Source organism: Mastigoproctus giganteus, chromosome 4, assembly GCF_048544385.1.
Source record: "Mastigoproctus giganteus isolate SK-2022 chromosome 4, ASM4854438v1, whole genome shotgun sequence".
Classification (NCBI taxonomy): domain Eukaryota; kingdom Metazoa; phylum Arthropoda; class Arachnida; order Uropygi; family Thelyphonidae; genus Mastigoproctus; species Mastigoproctus giganteus.
Window position 1 is genome coordinate 91274477 of NC_143578.1, and position 20607 is coordinate 91295083.

General features: G+C 35.7%; 1 protein-coding gene across 1 annotated transcript in view; it reads left to right on the top strand.

Moving 5' to 3' along the window:
- LOC150086905 (uncharacterized) overlaps nt 1–20607 on the top strand; it is a 152366-nt gene that overhangs the window by 61529 nt on the left and 70230 nt on the right. The window contains exons 7-9 of the mRNA XM_090372316.1: nt 977–1133; nt 10301–10418; nt 18821–18927. Of these exons, the coding sequence (XP_090228442.1) occupies nt 977–1133; nt 10301–10418; nt 18821–18927 (382 nt within the window). The remainder of the gene's footprint in view (nt 1–976; nt 1134–10300; nt 10419–18820; nt 18928–20607) is intronic.

Genomic DNA, 20607 nt, shown 5'->3' on the forward strand with positions numbered 1-20607 from the left:
AGACTTTCTGTCTTAAGATTATACATGTTTACTTTATGTCAGATGAAAGTGCTGATTGTCAAAAATAAATGTATATATATGAAGTTTTCAAAATCATTCAGTTAAATGTTATTTAACTTCATTTTAATAATATCAAATTCAGAGAATCAATTTGTCAGTGCTGTTCAGAGAACAAGTTTTGCATATAAAAAAAAAAAAAAAAAAAAAAAATCACCACACACAAATCTTAAAGATGTCGGGATTTCAGTTCATTTCAGTTTTCGTACAGCCAGATTTTGGTTGTTCTACATATATTAAATTTTTTTTTTTACCAGACAACATGACCTATTAGAATTTTGCAATAGGTCATGTTGCCAACTTTCAAGGCTTTTTTGCACTCTTAATTGAAAATTGTTACAAAAAAAGAATGCTCTGGAATTGTGTGTTTGATGTAAGAATACATTCATTGGTAGAATGAATGCAGTTCTCAGTGTTTTGCATTAGTCTTATTTGTACAGGTCTATTTGGTATTCATTACTTGAAGATTTCTTGCCTCTGCAAAAATGATCTGAATGCAAATAATGTTCCAAAATAAACACCACACCACATTAATAAATTCTGTACTGCTCTTCCAATTCCAGTTTTGTCACAATGAAACTGCCTTCTGCCATCTATCCAAAAATATCCCTCCGTATCATACCTCTCTGACCTCATATGCTCTGTTGCTGTAGTTACCTCAGTACATACATACCATTGATCAATAGGTTGCATGATAAATAATAGCCCTGTATTTTTTGGGAAACAAGCTTTCCTTTTTTTATAGCACAGATCTTAGAGAAATATGTCTAGATAGTTCTTATTGACTCTCTCCCCTCTATAGGCATATAATAAAAGTTTTTTATTAAAAAATGTAATTTTTTTTTTTTTTTTTTTTTTTGCTAATTTTGTTTCTAGTTTCAATGCATTTCAAATTTATATACTGCTTTGTGTATTTTAGTGGCTTCATCTCTGTATAGATTTGATGGGAATGACTTCAGGACTCTGGAAGGAAGAGATATTCCAATCTATCGAGTCAATTACACTTGCAGGATGTTGCCGTTTACGACGCATCTTTACTCTTCGTGAGGACTTTTTGGATTATTCCAAAGATGCAGGTAGGTAATTTAATGATGCTCAGTATTTTCTTTGATGCTTTTATTATTGGGCGGTATATCTAAACTGAAAATCGTGACATTAGTTGATGTAATTCTGTTTTTATTGCAAATTTAAATATTCTAATGACTTTTCATTGTTTAGTGTTTTTATACGACAGATATTAAATATTTGTAGTTCCAGATATATTTAAGGTTTATATTTACAGCTGTTATTATATAAAATATTATTTCATGAAATTACACAATTTTGGGTCATTCCATCACTTATTATCAATGAGTAGCTAATCTTGTTCATGAATAAGACAATTCCATGACCAACAGATTTCTTAATGTCATTAGAGAATAGCAATAACATAAGCTTTGAGGCAAAATTTCCACCTTGGACAATCAGTTCTAATGCACCGCTTTTGCATGATCAACTCGAGAACTAAATTTATCAATTCTCAGATGGTTTGCCAGTTTTGTCCATTTTTCTTTAACATAGCTGGAAAATGGTTGTCTCATATAATAGATTGCAGATTTTTAAGTCTGACTGTATTGATTAAATAGTAATAGTAAACGGTGTAATGGTAATAGTGTTGTTTAATTTTAAAAATTAAACAACACTATTACCACTTAAAAATTATAATACAAGGTTAATTCAAAAAGTAAGTGTTGCAGTGTTCTTCAATATTTTTATTCCTAAAAGAACTCTACTCCTGATGATCTCTGCCAAGTTTGCATTGCTTTCATCACTTGAATGTGATACCCTTTCATTTTTTTTTAATTGTCCAAAAGCTGAAAAATTGATAAGAAGGGTCCAAATTAGGACTATAAGACAGGCCATTTTAAGAATTCTCAGGCCCCCCCCCCCCCCGGTGGAATTTCCAAATGTGGCCCCTATTCAGTTTAAATTTTGTTTTACTTTTTTTCTGGGTCTCTCCTCTTAGTCGCATTCCTAACCCTATGTATTAAAAGTTTTTTTTTTTTTTTTTTTTTGGTCGGTGCAGCATAAGCCTCAGGCTTCCTTGCACCATATGGATTATAATAATAAGACGGAAACCCGTCGATAGAGGGTTTTTTTTTCTTTTCTTTTTTAAATTCTTCATCAATATAGTAAAATACTATATTGGTGAAGACTGACGAGTTATTATATGACAAATAATAGAACCAGTACGGTGGCCAACTGCAGTAACGCTGACAATGATGCGGCAAATCTACATAATACAATTCACTGAGCAATAAATTTGTTGACCGGCAGCGGACATATAAGGCATCTGTGACATCACTTTGCATGCGAGAAGCTTTACACAGTGTAGCAGACACTTAAAAATTATAATTATATAATGTAATTATATTATTTATATATATACAGTAAGCCTCCACTATTTGCGGGAGTTATGTTCCTGAGAAATGCCGCGAATACTGAGTTATGGCTCCCATAGTAATAAAGGAGCTCCGTTCCAAAGTATGAAATATATAAGAAAAACTATTCTAAAATTTTGTCTGTGTATGTATTATATGTACCTTCATAATATGACTATGTACATAGACAGTACATAGAAATGCAAGCATAAGGCATCGAAATGAAAATAAGAAACAATTTAATATTAAATGTAATATTTATTAGAAATTTCAAACAAATCTTTCAAACTAGCACCTTTGCTAGTTAAAAAACTTATCCCGCCAGTGTTATCACCAGTTTCGCTAAAGTGTTGATAAAAGTGTTTTGCCTTTTCATGAATGATGAGTGAACTTAACGGAATTTTATTTTGAGTTTGGTCTTCTATCCACAGATTTAAAGCTTTTTCCATTTTTTCTAATTTAACATCACGAGTTACAGAGCAAATTTTTGAAGCAATTAGCGCGTTTTCATGGACACTACGGCAGATTTTTTTCTTCCAATTTCTTCATTGATCGTATCATTGACTTATTGATTTTATAATGTTTTGCCACTGACGAGACACTTTCACCATTAGAAATTTTGTCTAATAACTCAATTTTACTCGCTAATGTCACCACCTTCTTTGACTTTTTCACAGTTCCCTTGTTATTCGTAGCCATATTTTTGTAGGGGTTGGAAAAGAACTTGTCCACAATAAAGTCACTTTCTTCCATTAACACACTCAAAAAAAGTCTGTTTACACTAACACAGTGCAAACCGGTAGATTTTTCACTTTTGTTAGCATATAAAATTATTCAATTTATAAGCATATAAAATTATTCAATTTATAAGCATATAAATTAAAAGCAAACGACAAAACCTTCCATCACAAGTGCATAACACATCTGTCATAAAAAAACATGGGCATATTCACGGCATTTTAAAATTCACATTTTTTTTAGGTTTCATTTTTTATATATATATATATTAGCATTAGCATTAGTAGAGGCATATGATGCAAGAAAGCAAGCTTATTCAGCATCAGCCAAAAAAAAAAAAAAAAAAAAACACTACTCCCATTTCACCCCTCCGTTCGTTCGAAATACCTGTCCAGCTGAGCCTTAAATTTATTTAGGCTATCAACTTCAACAACAAGCGATGGGAGTCTATTCCACAAACCAACTGCCTGCTGGCTAAAGGCAAATTTCCGCACATCTATCCGACATCCGTCCTTCCTCAATTTGAATTTATGCCCTCTCAGGTGATTATTCTGAGCAAGAGGAAGAATCCCATCGGCATTGAGCATGCTCAAGCCATTCAAAGCCTTATACACCTCTATCAGATCACCTCGCCGATGCCTAGTTTCCAGGCTCTGTAATTTGCAAAACTTAAGCTTTTCTTCGTAAGAGCAACCCTTTGTTCCATTCACTAATCTTGTTGCCCTTCTCTGTACTCGTTCGAGCAGCTCTACATCCTTCTTGAAATGAGGCCTCCAGACCTGTATACAGTACTCAAGGTGTGGCCTGACCAATGCCTTATACAAGGGAATAATCACATCCCTATCCCTGCTAGAAAAATTCCTGTATATCATTGACAATACTCCATGAGCTACTCTTGCAGCCCGTCTGCACTGCTCAGAGAACTTCATGTCTGCCTGTACAACAACCCCCAAGTCCCTTTCATTCTCTACCACTGTCAGTGTAGTACCACAGAGTTGATACGTCGCTCTGGGGTTGCTGTTTCCCATGTGTAGTACTTTACATTTGTCAATGTTAAACTTCATTTGCCACCTCTCAGCCCATCTGCTCAACCTTTCCAGATCCTGTTGCAGCAGCATAGTATCAGTAGTGTCCTTAACAACCCTGCCAACCTTGGTATCATCTGCAAACTTGGACATTAAGCCTGATACACCATCATCAATATCATTTATAAATACAGAAAACAACAATGGACCCAACACTGAACCCTGAGGAACTCCACTAATAACATTAGTCCATGTTGAGCAGTGTCCATTGATTACCACTCTCTGTCTTCTGCCACTCAACCATCCCTTTATCCATAGCAGCAATTTGCCTCCAATGCCACACTTCTCCAATTTGTGCAGCAGTCTTCCATGCGCAACAGTATCAAAAGCCTTTCTAAGATCCAAATATATAATATCAAAGTTATTCCCTGCATCCAGTTCTTTTGTGACTACATCATAGTATCCAATCAAATTGGTCAGGCAAGACCTGCCCTTAACAAAACCATGCTGTGTCTGAGCTATAACTGAATTCTTGTCCAGATGATCCTGCAGTGCTTCTTTAACCAGTGCCTCCATTAATTTTCCTGGAACTGAAGTTAAACTAACAGGTCTATAATTACTTGTGTCAGCCTTTGATCCTCCTTTGTGAATTGGGGTTACATTTGCACATCTCCAGTCCATGGGTACCTCCCCTGAGTCCAAAGAAGCTCTCATAATTATGGCTAGGGGTTTGCTTACTTCCTTTGCTGCCTCCTTTAATATAACTGGATAGATCCCATCCACCCCTGGTGCCTTTTTTATGTTTATCCTCAGCAATTTCTCCTCCACTTTCCCCTCAGTTATTAGAAAATAATCTAGCTCACTGCCAATGTTTACTTCACCTACGACATTCCCCATCCTGAATAACTCCTCATGTGTGAATGTAGATGCAAAATACTCGTTTAGATTGTTAGCCACCTGAGCAGGATCCTCAACTGTTGAACCATCAACATCCAGTGGACCAATCTGATTCATCCCTTTCCGTCTTGAGTTTAAATAGGTAAAGAACTCTTTTCTGTTTTTCTTTGTGTCCTTTGCCAAGGATTTCTCATAATCTGCCTTTGCCTGCCTAATCTCCTTTGTGACTTGGTTACAGACCAACTTATATTTATCATAGGCTTCCATGTCACCCATTAATTTGTATGTATCCCATGCATTTTTCTTCTCTTCCATATGTCTCATTAGTTCCTCTGACAACCATTTAGGCCTGAACCTTGAACAATATTTCTTGGTTGGTATGTAAAGCCTGGTAGCTTCCAAGATTAGTTCCTTGAATGATTCCCATTTTGAATTTGCTGTTGGTAACATCATCAGTTGGTCCCACTGTATAGAATTTAAATACTGTCTCAGACCATCATAGTCGCCTTTACGAAAGCAAAAACCCTTCCCTTTGCCTCTGATGGTAGTTACCTCCTTGAGTAAATCCCACTTCAGCACACAGTGATCACTGCCACCCAGTGGTTCCTTTATCTGCAGATTCCTAATGCATGAAGAATCACTACTGATAATCAGATCAAGAGTATTACTCCCTCTAGTTGCCTCCTGAACATGCTGGTGTAGAAAACAATCATCCAATAAATCCACAAAAGCCCTGCTAGTGTGTGAGTGACCAACCCACAAATTCCAGTCAATATCTGGAAAATTAAAATCCCCCATTATAAGACTCTCTGATTTACTGGCCCATTCTATTTCCCTGTACAGTATCTTATTATACTCAGAGTCATTAGGCCTATAGCACACTCCTACTCTCAATTTTGATTTTCCTATGCTTATGTCACACCAAACTGACTCGACACTGCCCTGTCCATCAATGTCGACTGGCTTCACTTCCTTGGATTTTATGTGTTTTTTAACTAATAGCATAACCCCTCCTCCTCTCCTGTCCTGTCTATCCTTTCTATACACATTGTACTCCCCAAATTCCAGTTCTGCATTCCTTATATCTGTGTGACACCACGTCTCTGATATCCCAACAATATCTGCCTTTGATGTTTTGAGCAATACCTCAAATTCATCAAATTTATTTACTAAACTCCTAGCATTGGTGTACACGCAAGTATACCTGCACTTGTTTCTATTCTTAGCTACCCTAACACAACCCATGTGTTTACTTGTATCACAATGACTTCCAGCAGTCTCTGAAATATCCTGCATCTTGTTTTTCAGGCCTCTGCTCATTCCAATAGAAGCAGTGCAAGAATCTCTTTCACCTCTGCCAGTGGCTACTGTTAATCCATTAGTCTTTGTCTCCCCCCAAGAGAGCAGTTTTCCGACCCACCTAACACTGCCTCGATAGCATCAGCAAATATTCTTGCACCCTTTCTATTTAAGTGTATCCCATCCCTGTAGAAGCAATCTCTCCTGTTAACAAGTACATTCCAGGCTGAAAAAAATTCTACCCCTTGAGCCTTGCACAATCTTTCCAGGGCCGAATTGATCGACAAGGCTCTCATCATATACTCCCTCCTATCGTGTCTGGGCAGAATTGCAGACACTTTCAAATTTAACCCTACTTCACAGCTTTTTTTCAACAGTGACCTGTACTTGTTAAGTAATTCCGCTGGTCTCCTACTCTTAATGTCATTAGTGCCAACGTGTACAACTATATCACCTTTTGTGCCCTTATATATAAAAGCGTTTAGGGCTGAAGCCTCAAGCTATGGAAAAGTCTAGACTATGTATAAGTATAGTGCAGAAGCATCAATAATACATAGCCAAATCTGAATTAACAGAATGTTAGTAAAACGGCATCGTTTTAAGTTATATCTCATATTGTAAATACCTTCACAATGAGTTTCCATGATATTGCACTACTTCGAATAAGTAACGCTTCACCTGAGGAGAAGATTAATGTTACTTATTCTCAGATGGATACCACCACCCAGATGGCACTGTTTCAGGACTATTTGGCCCTTCTTCGGTGGGTGGGTAGACTTTTCCATAGCCTCAAGCTATGGAAAAGTCTAGACTATTATACATAGTCTAGACTCTTCCATAGCTTGAGGCTTCAGCCCTAAACGCTTTAATATTTTTGGCACTTTAAACTATTTAAAGAAAGCCAAAAACATTATTTGTATATCATTATGTTCCGTGCTTGCAGTGCTTTCAACTGCAACGTAACATATAGGACAAAGGGTCTTTTAAAAAAATTATTTAAGATCAACAAGTGAGGCCCCCAGTAGGCCAAGGCCCCTGGCATCTGCCCGGTGCACCCATGCGTTAAAACATCCCAGCTATAAGTGGAAAGTTCTAAGATTTCACCTCTAAGTTTTGAAATTTTTTTTTCAGTAGTTTTCCAAGTCATGTGGTTTAACATTTTTAATGCAGTAATAACTCTTTTACTCACCATATTTTTTTTTTTTTTTTTTTTTTTTTGTCATAAATGTTTGTCTCCATTAACAGCTTTTATTTTTCAGTAATATGTACTTCATTTGCTTTTTTAATAAGTAGATTGAATGGTTTTACTCCTTCAGTAGTTTGAAAAAATGAATTACTGGATGCTGCTTCACCTTGGTGCTCCTTTCTGTAAATAAATAAATATAAATAACTTATATTTATAAACATTTATAATTTATATTTATTTACATATAATTTATAAATAAATGATGTTTACCATTTATTTATAAATAAACTATTCTCTCCACATCTAGAGATTTTTATATTACTGGAAAAAACTGAGGTGTTTAATTATTGAAATGAAATAAATGCTTTGTGATGATTTTTCAATTTTAACTATAAATAAAATTTTCCATTAGTTTTTCAAATTATCTCTGCATTTGATGGAATATAAAAGCTTTTTTAAAAAAAAAATGATTATAAATTAAGAATGATATTAAAAGCCTGTCAAGCCTTTCTCAATATGTAGAACTATTTTTTACTTATGCTTGCACACATATTCTTTGAACTACTGCCACATGCATTTGCTGTAGCAGTAGCTCAAAGGAATAATTGGCTGTTGTGCAAAAGAAATAATTATTTGCTATCTAAAAGAAATAATTTTTCTACTATCTAAAAAAAAAAAAATTCTGTAGAAGCTTACTTAATCTTACAGAAAGCCCACAGAGAATCTGCACTTTCCTATGCCTCATCTAAACAGTGGTTTAAACAAGATGGATACCAGTGTGTAATAAAGATTGATTGTCCGAGTGTTTGGGTGCCTGCAGTAACTGACCAAAACATTAGCAATGTTGCTATTATAGTGTGTAGTGTAATTCGTTTGTAATTGCTTCTATCATGAGAACTTACTATGAACTGCATCTGTGTGTATTGTTGGCACCAGAACAAAAATATGTCCACAGTTAGATCTGTTTGGAGAAGAAGAAGATTGCTGAAGGTGGGGATGACTTCTTGCAAAAGCTTATAACAGTTGATGAGACCTAGCTACACCTTTACAATCCATAGAACAAACAACAGAGTTCCACATGGTAGTCTTCCAACAAAGAAAACTGAGCTGAGCTGAGGGTGTGCAGTCTGTTGTACAGTTTGTGGTTTAAATTTTCTTTGACATTATTGAAATAGTATATACAAGCATATTATGTGTTAAGGTGCCTCCGTAGCCAGGTGGGAAGGAGCAGCAGTGTGTAGCACACGCTTCTTGATTAGACTCAGGGTTTGAGCCCATCACCACCAAATACGGAGAATGCGGAAAGGTCAGGGAATGACCACCACATATTCCCGGAGCAATATGGCCTTAGTTGCTAATGCTCCTAAAAACCAAATAACAAACAACAACAAACAGCATATTATGTGATTCCATATAACAGTTACTTGGCAGTATTATGTTGTTGTTGTTGTTGTTTGGTTTTTAGGAGCATTAGCAACTAAGGCCATATTGCTCCGGAATATGCGGTGGTCATTCCCTGACCTTTCCGCATCCTCCATATTTGGTGGTGACGGGCTCGAACCCCGGTCTAATCAAGAAGCGTGTGGTACGCACTGCTGCTCCTTCCCACCTGGCTACGGAGGCGCCGCAGTATTATGATTTTGTGCTTATGATACTGCAAGAATATGTTCACCAGAAATATCCTAATTTGGGAGGAGGATGATATTGCAGGGAGTGTTACTCTAGCATAACATGATAGCTGGAGTCAACCCTCTGTCACAGTCTGAATGAAGAGTATAGTATAATATACTCTGAATTGGCTTCTATAATTCCCGCTCTCTCTTTCAGAACAGTCCGAACACGTGCAGCCAACATCCATTTACTGTCCAACTTCAAACTCGCAGAACAAACGTTTCATCTTCCTCGTTTATTCATTCAACTGCCATTTTCTGGAACAACCTTCCTTCATACGTATTTCCTGAAAATTACAGTCTACAGAAGTTAAAGTTCAATGTCAACAAATATCTTCTTTCGTCTTCTCAACCTTCAACCTAAGTACTATAGGTTCTAATACCTCTCGTGTTTGGGGTTTACATAAAAAAATAAATAATAAATATTGCAGCATTTTCTATGCAGTATTTATTATATTTACCACTTCTCCCAGGTAATCCTGTGATTCAGATAGGCTCCTAAAAAAAAAACCAAATACACACATGCCCCCTATTAGTATGTCAAATTTTCTTCTGTTAACTTTTTTTTTTTTTTTTTTTTTTTTTTTTGGTGAATCAAAACTGTACCTTTTTTTTTTTTTTTTATTGGTCATAACTAATCTTAGTTTGACTGTGCCCTTAATTCCCTTTCGGTCCTTTCTTGAGGGATATTAAGGGAATCACACTCCTTAATATATTTTGATAATTCAGTAACAGAATATTAGGAAGTTGGCCGATTTGTCACAATAAAAGTGACTTTGGAGAAGTGCTCTATTGGATTTTGACTGAATTAGGCTTTGTGGCAACCCAAATATTTAATTGTAAAAAGTCACATTAAGACTTTTCTCATAATTGAATAAGTTTATATTGTTTGCTGATTGCATTTTTGAGTTAAATTCATGATTCAGTTTGACATAGTTTAAAAAAGTAAGTACTTCTTAGCATTAGTGATTAATTTTTTTTTATATATATTTTTACTTATTTTTCTAGGATACTGGGATAGTGAATATTTGGAAGTTCTTCCTCATCAGTGCCATCTTCCCAATTTCCTTCCCCAAACAATTCAGTTAATTACTATTGACTATTATCTGGACTTTATACAACCAAAGTATGTAAAATGATTTTATTATATTTTAGTCATTGTAACATACAAAGGCAGTAACAAAACAGGCCTAAAGTTAACATTATTTGTATAAAATATTGTATGAATACTAATCAGTTATTTATTAAAGTCAGTTGTGTTTTCATAAAAAAAAAAAAAAATTATTGATAGGCATTCTCAAATTTTATGAATTCTCTATAAAAATAGTTTGATATGCATACATTTCGATTTATATATGGAGAAATATGGAATTATGAAATTTAGGCTATAAAGTGTAAACAAATTTCTGGTAAGCTTTGTAAATGAGGCAAATAAAATTTTGGTAAATTCATCTTTCTTCTGTTTAGAGTGTGGAACAAACCTTCCTCATTTTATTAGTTAGTGTGAAATTTTCCCTACAGAATTTTTTTTTTTTCTCCCTGCAATTGAAAAGAATGCTTTTATTGCCAAAACAAAGCAATTACATATAATAACAAAACTAGTCTTGCCGTGCAAGAGCAACCAGGAGAGGCTAACAGAATATAAATATACAAACAAATATACATTCCAATAGGCTCCTTAAAAAATTCTCAATGAATATGAACAAGTTAATTGCAAGAATATTCCATTTATGATGAGACAATTTGCACCTGAACTATGCCATGATGAATAGTTTACATGTGCATAACAATATGAATTTTGGGAGTATCTCTCGTTGTTGGCATATATAGTACATTGAGTTTCTTGTCACATAACTTTTATTTGTGGAGTAAAAAAAAAAATGTTTTAAAAAATTAAAATAAATACTTTAAATTGTGTGTCAATAGTGTTCCTGGTCTGGCGCCCTTGCAGTCATGTTCAATGAGTTTGGAAATAATGGAAGTGGTATGTTGTAAACTTTCTCCAACAGATAGTGGTACAGAGATTGTCTAGTAGGCTGACAAGTTGCAAATAACAACCAGTTTTGTTAGTAACGTTAACATTCTGTGTCACGATTTTGCAATGGAGCAATGAATGAATATCAAATTTTGCTTTAAACTAGGAAAATTTGCAACAGAAATGTATGAAATGTTAAAAATTGTTCATGGTGATGAAATGTACCTGTGTTTGACTGTATAAATGGTTCAAAGATGGTGTGAGGATGCTTGCAATGACCCAAGAAATAGGCATCCATCAACCACTTGAAATGAGGACAGTTGGAAAATTATGGCAAGAGATAATTGTTTGACCCACAGAATTATGGCTAACGAGTTGGATATGAATAAGGAGATGATTCTTCATATTCTGCGTGAAGATTTAGATAAAGTCCAGTCTGTGCAAAATTTGTGGTGCACAGCCTCACAGATGAGCAGAAGCAATGAAGAGTGTCATAATTTGAAGACTTCATTCAGACCAGTCAAAACAGTCCTAATTTCTCATCTGTATTGTTATTTATGAGTATTGGGTTTTTCAGTATGACCCAGAGATGAAGCATCAGAGCATGCGGTGGACTTCAAAATTATCACCAAGGCCCAGAACGTTTCAATTACAGAAGTCCAGGAGCAAGACAATGCTGATCATGTTTTTTGACAAACATGGTGTGATCCACAAGGAATTTTATACCTGAAAGTGGGGGGGAAGAGAGAGAGAGAGAGAGAGAGAGAGAGAGAGAGAGAGAGAGAGAGAGAGAGCGTTACATTCTATGTTCAGGTGCAATTTCAAGAAAAAGGCAGCCAGTTCTTGTTACACAACAATGCCCCTGCCCATCACTCGTGAAGACATTTCTGATGAAACATGGCGTTGTACAGATCAACCATTCACCCTACTCCTCTTTCCCAAGGTGAAAACTGCCCTCAAAGGAAAAAGATTTCAAGATGTTGAGGACATAAAGAAAAACTAAGATTTTTGGATTAAAGCCTTAAACTATAGAAAGAATCACTAAACAAATAAGTTAGTGCAGTTGCATCATATTAGTAAGTAATGAACCACCAAAGTAGGTGAGGTGGCTTCATTTTTGTTATAACTCATCGTGAATGCCTTCACAATGAGTTGCCCTGATATTGCACTACCTTGAATAAGCAACACTTCACTAGTGGAGAAGACTAATATTACTTATTCTCGGCAGATACCACCACCCAGACAGCACCATTTCAAGCCTTTTGGCCACTCTTCGGTGGGCGGGTAGGTACCCTACCGTTGCAATAAGTGACAACCCAGTTATGAAGTATAATTCCACAAAAAAAATAAAATTACCCCAGGGGCTCACATCTGGTGAGTTATGGGCTTGGCACACCCAAGGTCCTGAGCTGGATATCATCGTTCTTCTCTTTCTTGGTGATTCCCTTCTACTTCTGATGCTTGTTTTCTTTGTTTCTCTCTCAGAGTAACTGAGATTTTTTTTTTTTTTTTTTTTTGGCTGGTGCAGCAAAAGCCTCAGGCTTCCTTGCACCATATGGCTAATGATAATAATAATATGAGAGATGCCATCACTTATTGCAACACTGGGATACCTATCCGCTCACTGAAGAGAGGCCAAAAAGCCTTGAAATGGTGCTGTCTGGGTGGTGGTGGTTGGTGTCTGTCGAGAATAAGTAACACTAGTATTTTCCACTGGTGAAGCGTTACTTATTCAAGGTAGTGCAATATCAGGGCAACTCATTGTGAAGGCATTCACAATATGAGATATAACAAAAACAATGCCACTACACCTACTATGGTGGTGCCTCCGTAGCCAGGTGGGAAGGAGCAGCAGTGCGTAGCACATGCTTCTTGATTAGACCAGGGTCGAACCCTTCACCACCAAATACGGAGGATGCGGAAAGGTCAGGGAATGACCACTGCATATTCCGGAGCAATATGGCCTTAGTTTCTAATGCTCCTAAAAACCAAACAACAACAACCTACTATGGTGGTTCACTACGTACTAATATGCAACTGCACTTACCTGTCTGTTCATAAAGAAAAACTTAACTGCTGAATTGAACATCACCTCTTTGGATGCTTTCACTGACTCTTTTCAGAAACTTTTAGAATGGCGTAATAAGCACATTCAGTTAGTTGGTGATTACTTTGAATAAAAACAAAACCATTTTTGAGCTTCTTTTCTTTGTGTTCTTTTTATTGCACTAGTCTAGGAACTTTATTTTAGTAATTATTGTGTTAGAAGTATGAACATTATGCTTATTATTAGGCAGAATTGGGCAGGTTAATTCAATGATCTGCCTAGTTTTGACAGCATTTAATATTCACTCAGGAATTCATTCTCAAGTCTAAAAATAGACTGGAGTAGACTTATCTACTTCAGTAGTTCAATACATACAACATAACATATTGGCACTAACCTGTCCACAAGTGAAACTTCCATGTAGTTCGAGGCTTTATCCCAAAAATTTCCTTAGTCTATACTATTGCACATTATCAGGCATCTCTCATATTGTGGAGTTATACTTCATAACTGGGTTGTCACTATTGCAACATTAGGGTACCTCCCTGCCCACCGAAGAGAGGCCAACGAGCCTTGAAACAGTGCTGTCTGGGGCAGCTTGATGCTGGCCGGAGTTACCAAGAATAGATAACAACAGCCTTCCCTATTGGGAAAGCATTACCTATTTAAATAGTTTGAGTGGTGTGAGTTTGAGGAGTTACTGTCCCTTTCATTCTTTGACACCATTTCTTCTTCTCCTACTATTACTTTCCTCTACTTTTTTGCTTTTCTAGGTCTAATAGGGACAAGTGGATAATAGGGCTATTACCCAACACATATACAAATGAGCCTCAAAACGGTGCCGTCTGGGTGGTGGTATCCACCGAGAATAAGTAACAGTATTCTCCTCCATTGGTGAAGCATTACTTATTCGAGGTAGTTCAATATCATGGCAATTTGTTGTGTGATGTTTTCACGAGTTTAATTATATCTCAATGTGACATATAATTAAAATGATGCCAGCTTATCTACTTTGGTAGTTCACTATGCAAACATGATGCAGTGGCACTAACCTGTCTGCTTTATTTCTTATTTTTTTAGAGATTTATGAGAAATTTAAAATAAACTTGTCAGAGAGGCTATTATTCATTATCTCTTCATTTACGGTGCCTCCGAACCCCGGTCTAATCAAGAAGCATGTGCTACGCACTGCTTCTTGATTAGACCGGGGTTCAAGCCTGTGACCACCAAATACGGAGGATGTGGAAATATCAGGGAATGACCACCACATATCCCCAGAGCAATATGGCCTTAGTTGCTAATGCTCCTAAAAACCAAATAACAACAACTCTTCATTTACTATATTTGAACACTTGAGAGTTCCATTGCTGATCTTTTGGGATTATCTGGAAGATTTTCTACAAATAAGGGTTCTTTGATTTTTAGTATATTTAGGATATTACATTTGTACTGATAGATTTTTATGTAATTCCTAGGAATTTAAGAGCTTTAGATGGAGTTATATGTGGGTTGTTTAACTAAATATTGATAAACCTTGGGTCATTCACAAGGGAGAAATTAACATAGTTTCTTTTGTATGGATTAACAAATTAGCCTAAAATGTGAACCACAGTCCACAAAGACTTGTATCATTCGATTGTTCTGATCAATAAATTTGCAAGCTATTTGTACATCAGAATTGGAAGTAGGGACAGCCAATCTGATGGGATCCGCATATGCCATTTTCATGGGAATATTTTCGAAGAATGTCCCAAATAATGAAGGTATAACCTGTAGAATACCTGCTTGTAGAAATTTGATACATATAATAGTACTTCAACTTTCAAGAATCAAATTTCTGTTTTGTGGCATGTGTTAAAAAAAAAAAAAAAAGACTTAAAAGTAATATTACTGATATTGCATGTTACTTCTGCAGGAAATGTGGTGGGGAAAAGATAAATGTATTGAATCAACTTCTGATGTTAAGTCAACAAGGATGGTAGGCAACTCCCCCTTCTCTCTCTCTCTCTCTCTCTCTCTCTCTCTCTCTCTCTCTCTTCGCTCGCTCGCTCGCTCGCTCTCTCTCCAAGCCTTTTAAGCAATGGTAAGTCCATTGTTTATTTTGAAGAGAAAAGAAAATATTGCATAAAAAAGACTTTATTAAAATCTGTATCTGTGAGTCTTAAAGAAGAATTATTAGAGGCCTCACTGAAAGTGAGCTATTGCATTGCTTGTCAAGGAGTGGCCCACACTATTTGAAAATTTGATAATGCAATATGCTATTGACCTGTGCGAGACAATATTTGAACCCCAAAAATCAGCAAAAATAAAGAAGTGCTGCTCTCTAATGTTACTGTAAAAAGATGAATTTTACTTTGCTCGGCTGATTTTCTCAATGAACTCATTTGTAGACTTAATTTGTCGTTTTATTTTATCTTGCAACTTGATGAGAGCACTGATGCCAGTAGCCTAACTGTGCTATTAGTATTTGTTCTATACCTGTATAATAGTGAGTTGTGCAAAGACATTCTTATCTGTGATGGTGTGAAAATCACTACAGCAGGAGCTGATATTTTTGAAAAAATTGACAGCTTTTTTTGTGCTCATGAATTCGACTGGAAGAAGTTGTTGTTTGGTTTTTAGGAGCATTAGCAACTAAGGCCATATTGCTCCAGGATATGCAGTGGTCATTCCCTGACCTTTCCACATCCTCCGTATTTGGTGGTCACGGGCTTGAACCCCGGTCTAAGCAAGAAGCGTGTGCTATGCACTGCTGCTCCTGTCCACCTGGCTACGGAGGCGCCGACTGGAAGAAGTGTACTTCTGTCTCTACTAATGGCGGGCATGGTCCATTCCAGGTGTTGTTACGAGAATCAAGGCACACCTTCCTGTTCAAGTAGTCACTGTACTCCACAGGAAAAATGTAGCCATGAAAAATATTCCTGCAAAACTGAAAGATATTTTTAGGATACTGATAGAAATCGTCAATTATTTGAAATATAGTGGCTTAAATACAAGGCTTTTCTGGTAGATTTTTGACAAAATGGGCAGTGACTATGACTGCTTACATATTTTACACCAGAACATGTTGGCTGAATCAAGGTAGAGTGCTGATGAATTATCTCTGAATTATGCTCTGAAATTGTGATGTTTCTTACCAGTTTAAATCCCAAGACAAACAACTTAAGATAAACTGCAGAGACTCATCGACTTTGTCTAGTGATTATAATTCACAAGGGATTGCATACCTTGCTAATATATTTGACAAACTGCCTGCACTGAGTCTATCATTTCATGGTAAAAACATGGCTAATGATAAAATCTCTGCATTCAAAGATAAAAGTATTCTTTGGAGAAAGAGAGCTGAAGCAGGACAATATGGTACCCTTGTTACTTTTGCTACATGTCTTGTTGGAAAAAATATCTCTGCAGAGTCATACTTACGAAAGCAATAATTGATCACTTCACACAGCTATCAGTCTCGTTTGAAGAATATTTTCCTGTCAATACAGACAGGTGGGTAGCTAACCCATTCTCGAAAAACCAAAACTCCTCTGTTCTATCCACAAAAGAAGAACTGATTGATATCTCTTGTGACACATCACTCCAAGAAAAGTTTTTTTTTTTTTTTTTTTGTATTCCACTGTCTTCTTCAGGTGCCTCCGTAGCCAGGTGGGAAGGGGCAGCAGTGCGTAGCACATGCTTCTTGATTAGACCGGGGTTCGAGCCATCACCACGAAATACAGAGGATGCGGAAAGGTCAGGGAATGACCACCGCATATCCCGGAGCAATATGGCCTTCCTAAAAACCAAATAACAAACAAACAAATAACAACATCCACTGTCTTCATTCTGGGCTGGTTTGTTGGACTTTTTCCCCTAATATAGCAGACAAAGCAGTTTGTAAACTTTTTACATTTGTGACAACTTATTTATGTGAATGTGGGTTTGCCAAATATTGTGACACAAAATCAAAAAAGAGAAACAGACATGATGCTTCAGCAGACATTTGCTGCCAGTTATTTGCCTTGATACCTAATTTCAGCAAAATTGCTGAAAATATGTTGCAGCAGGTCTCTCATTAGATTCACTGAGTAAGCATATTTTTTATTTTTTAATTTGTAATCTTAATAATATTTACATTTTTTTTTTTTTTAGTTTAAAATTTAAGAGTAGTGATTATTTTTTGGTTCCATCGTAATACAGTACACACACAAACTGAAAAACACTCCTTTCTTAGTGTTCTATATCTATGATAATTTTAGGGGATACCTGAAGATCTTGCTGAGCTTCCAGAGGGTACCTTGGCCAAAAATGTTGAGAATCACTGCCCTATGAAATAACTGGTGGATGAGAGTTTTCAGCAGTTTAAAAATTGAAGACAGTGGTAGTTTGATGAAAAAAATTTAAGCATTAATCTTGAGAGCCAGCTCTCAAGAGTAATGCTTGAGATAACATATTATTAAAGAGCACAACAAGAATATATATTATGCAGAAACTTGCTGTTCTGTTTGGGAGAACTACTGTAGTGACTAGCTACTTATTGAGGTAGATTTTAGATTGTTTAATTAAATTATGAAAGAGGCTAGGGTAGTTCACTTGGATGTCTTTCAAATGGAGGAGCTCTGATGATTCAAGCTATTGAAGCATAAATGTGTTCCAAATAAGCAGCAAAATTAAAATCTTCAGGAGTACTAAGTTTGGTTTTGGAAAAAAATTCTCTTTCCTCTTTTCTGTTGTTTTTTTAAAAAAATGGATGTTGCTTCTGTTTTTTTCCCCCCTTATAGTAGCAAAGAGGATTTTTTTTTTTTTTTTTCCCCTTCCTTTTCAGTTGTTTTTTTGCAAAATTTTATATTGCTTCTTTCTTGGTAAGAATGAATCTGGCACAGGCCCCAGCAAATATATTTTAGGAAATTTCTTGTAAATTGTGAAAGCTTTTTGTTTGAATGACCCAATTTTCCATTTGAGTACTCCTAGATTTATTTACAATTCTGAATGGATTGAGTAAGCTCAATGCTGATGGAATCTTTCTTCTTATTCAGATTAGACACGTGAGGGGGACATAAATTCAGATTAATTTGTCTTCAGCCAGAAAGTAGTTGCTTATTGGAAAAAAACTTCCATCTGGTGTTGAAGTGGGTAGTTTGAATAAGTTCAAGGAAGAACTAGACAAACTGTTAGAGACAGTTTGTCTAGTTCTTCCTAGGACAGGTGATATGGGAAGTGTTTTGCTTTTTTTTTTTTTTTTTTGCTGATGCTGTTATAAGCTTGCTTTCTTGCATTATTTGCCACTACTACTAATAATTTATGTGCAATATTTCAAAACAGTTGTATTACATTGTCTTAAAAAGAATAAAACAGTTCACATCTTGTTTCATCACCTAATGTTGACATACAGGAGCAGGGCTACTGTATGTCAAAGCTTTTCACTAATTGAATATGTAACTTTTTTCTTGATGTTTTCTATCAGTTTCTTGATATGATTATAATTAGATTAATTTAACTGATGAAATTTTTTTTTTTAAAGGCCCAAACTGCTTGCTAAACAGATAAGCATTGTATCAAGCCAAATGGAATTAGAAGGCAGGAAAAAAGAAAGATCATTAAGTCTTTCTGAGGTGGTGCATAACACAGGTTAGGAGAGATAATAAATATTCATAGTCTCTATTGAGAAGGTAGCATGACAGTATTATGTGTTAATATTAAACACATATTGTACAAGGTATGATCAAAAAGTGTCTGGCTTTTTTTTTTTTTTTTTTTTATTTACTGCATTTTGTTATTCCATGTTGTAATCTTCAAAGACATTCCTCTGTGACATGATACCATGTGTATAGCAGTTCTGTTACATGTTGTAAACATGTAGACTGTAATTGTCATTAGATTACAGTGATGTCATCAAATCCCCTTTAGTTTGGCACAATTTCAATTTTAAAAAAAGAAATAAGTCACATGGTGCTATATCTATGAGTACAAAGGATGGGAGATAACAGCCATGTAGTCTTCAGCTAGAAATTCTTGGAGATTCAAAGTGTGGTGAGCAGGGTCATTGCTGTGATGGAGAACCAAATGTCCATTATACCATTCTTGTTTTCATTGCACATCTTCCTGTAGATGATGCAAAACATCTCTGTAGAATGTTGATCCACAGTTGATCCCTGTGGGACTAATTCTGGATGACTTTTATTTTTGAAGTGTGCGTGCATGTGTGTGTATGTATGTGTAAGTTTTGTGTTTAATTTTCGCAAGTTTGCAAATTGCAGTTTTAATTTTTAAAAATTTTAAACACAACTGGTTATTGGATCCTGTATTAATCTAGTTCCATATATTGGATTTGAGAGTAGAGAAGACAGGAGATGCTTTTGATGAAAAGCTAATGTTGACTTCAATTTTTCTAAATTGTGACTTCAAGGAATTGCATACAAAAGATTGTTTTTAAGAAAAAATGTAAATTGAAATGAATGTAAACAAAAGTTAGTATACTGTCATACAGCTAAATTTCTTGCAGCCAGTCCAATAACTTTTCATTTGCACCTTGTATAGATATTTGTATCATAAAGGTATTCATTCTAAGATGTTAATTACACCATACAACACTGATTTTCTCTTTTGTTACATTTTAATGTATTTTTACCTGATTATGAAAACATTCTATCACCAACTTTTTTTTTTTAAACATACATTTGTGATTTCTTTGTAATGTCATATTTCACCAAAATTTGGCTTAGAGACTGTCAATTGCATGTGTGGAGCTATTGATTAATATATTGCTAGATGTCGTAAAACCATTGGTCGGGAGATTGTCATACTTTGCACTGATTGGTCAAAAAACTGCCACATCTTATCCATTTGTCTGCCTTATGATTCATTTTAGAAAACAGGCCTTGTGCGTTGGGTTGCATATCATCCAAGTTTCTTGCGATGACCGACTAACTGGTTAAAATAAATTTATTAAAATAAATAAATGATATATACATAAGATAAAAGTGTTAAAATATAATATAATAAAAGCATTGAAATAAATAGACTCTTTTGAAGTGAAGTGCCTCTTCATCAGCTAGTCTGTGAATGGTGTACTCCAGTATATATTGATGGTTACATTAGCAAAAGTCAGCTGGGCATGATCATGTATCATGAGTCTGGTGTTGGTAGAACAGAATTACGTACACGTGACTGCCAGCCCTCATCGCACTGCAAAACAGTGCATTCTATAATAGAGTGTAAGTGCACTCCCCTCGTGCGATTCATAGTACTTATTATTGGTAGCTATGTGCAGTGCTTCAAGCCATGAGTGCCGGCAGTAATCAAATGAAT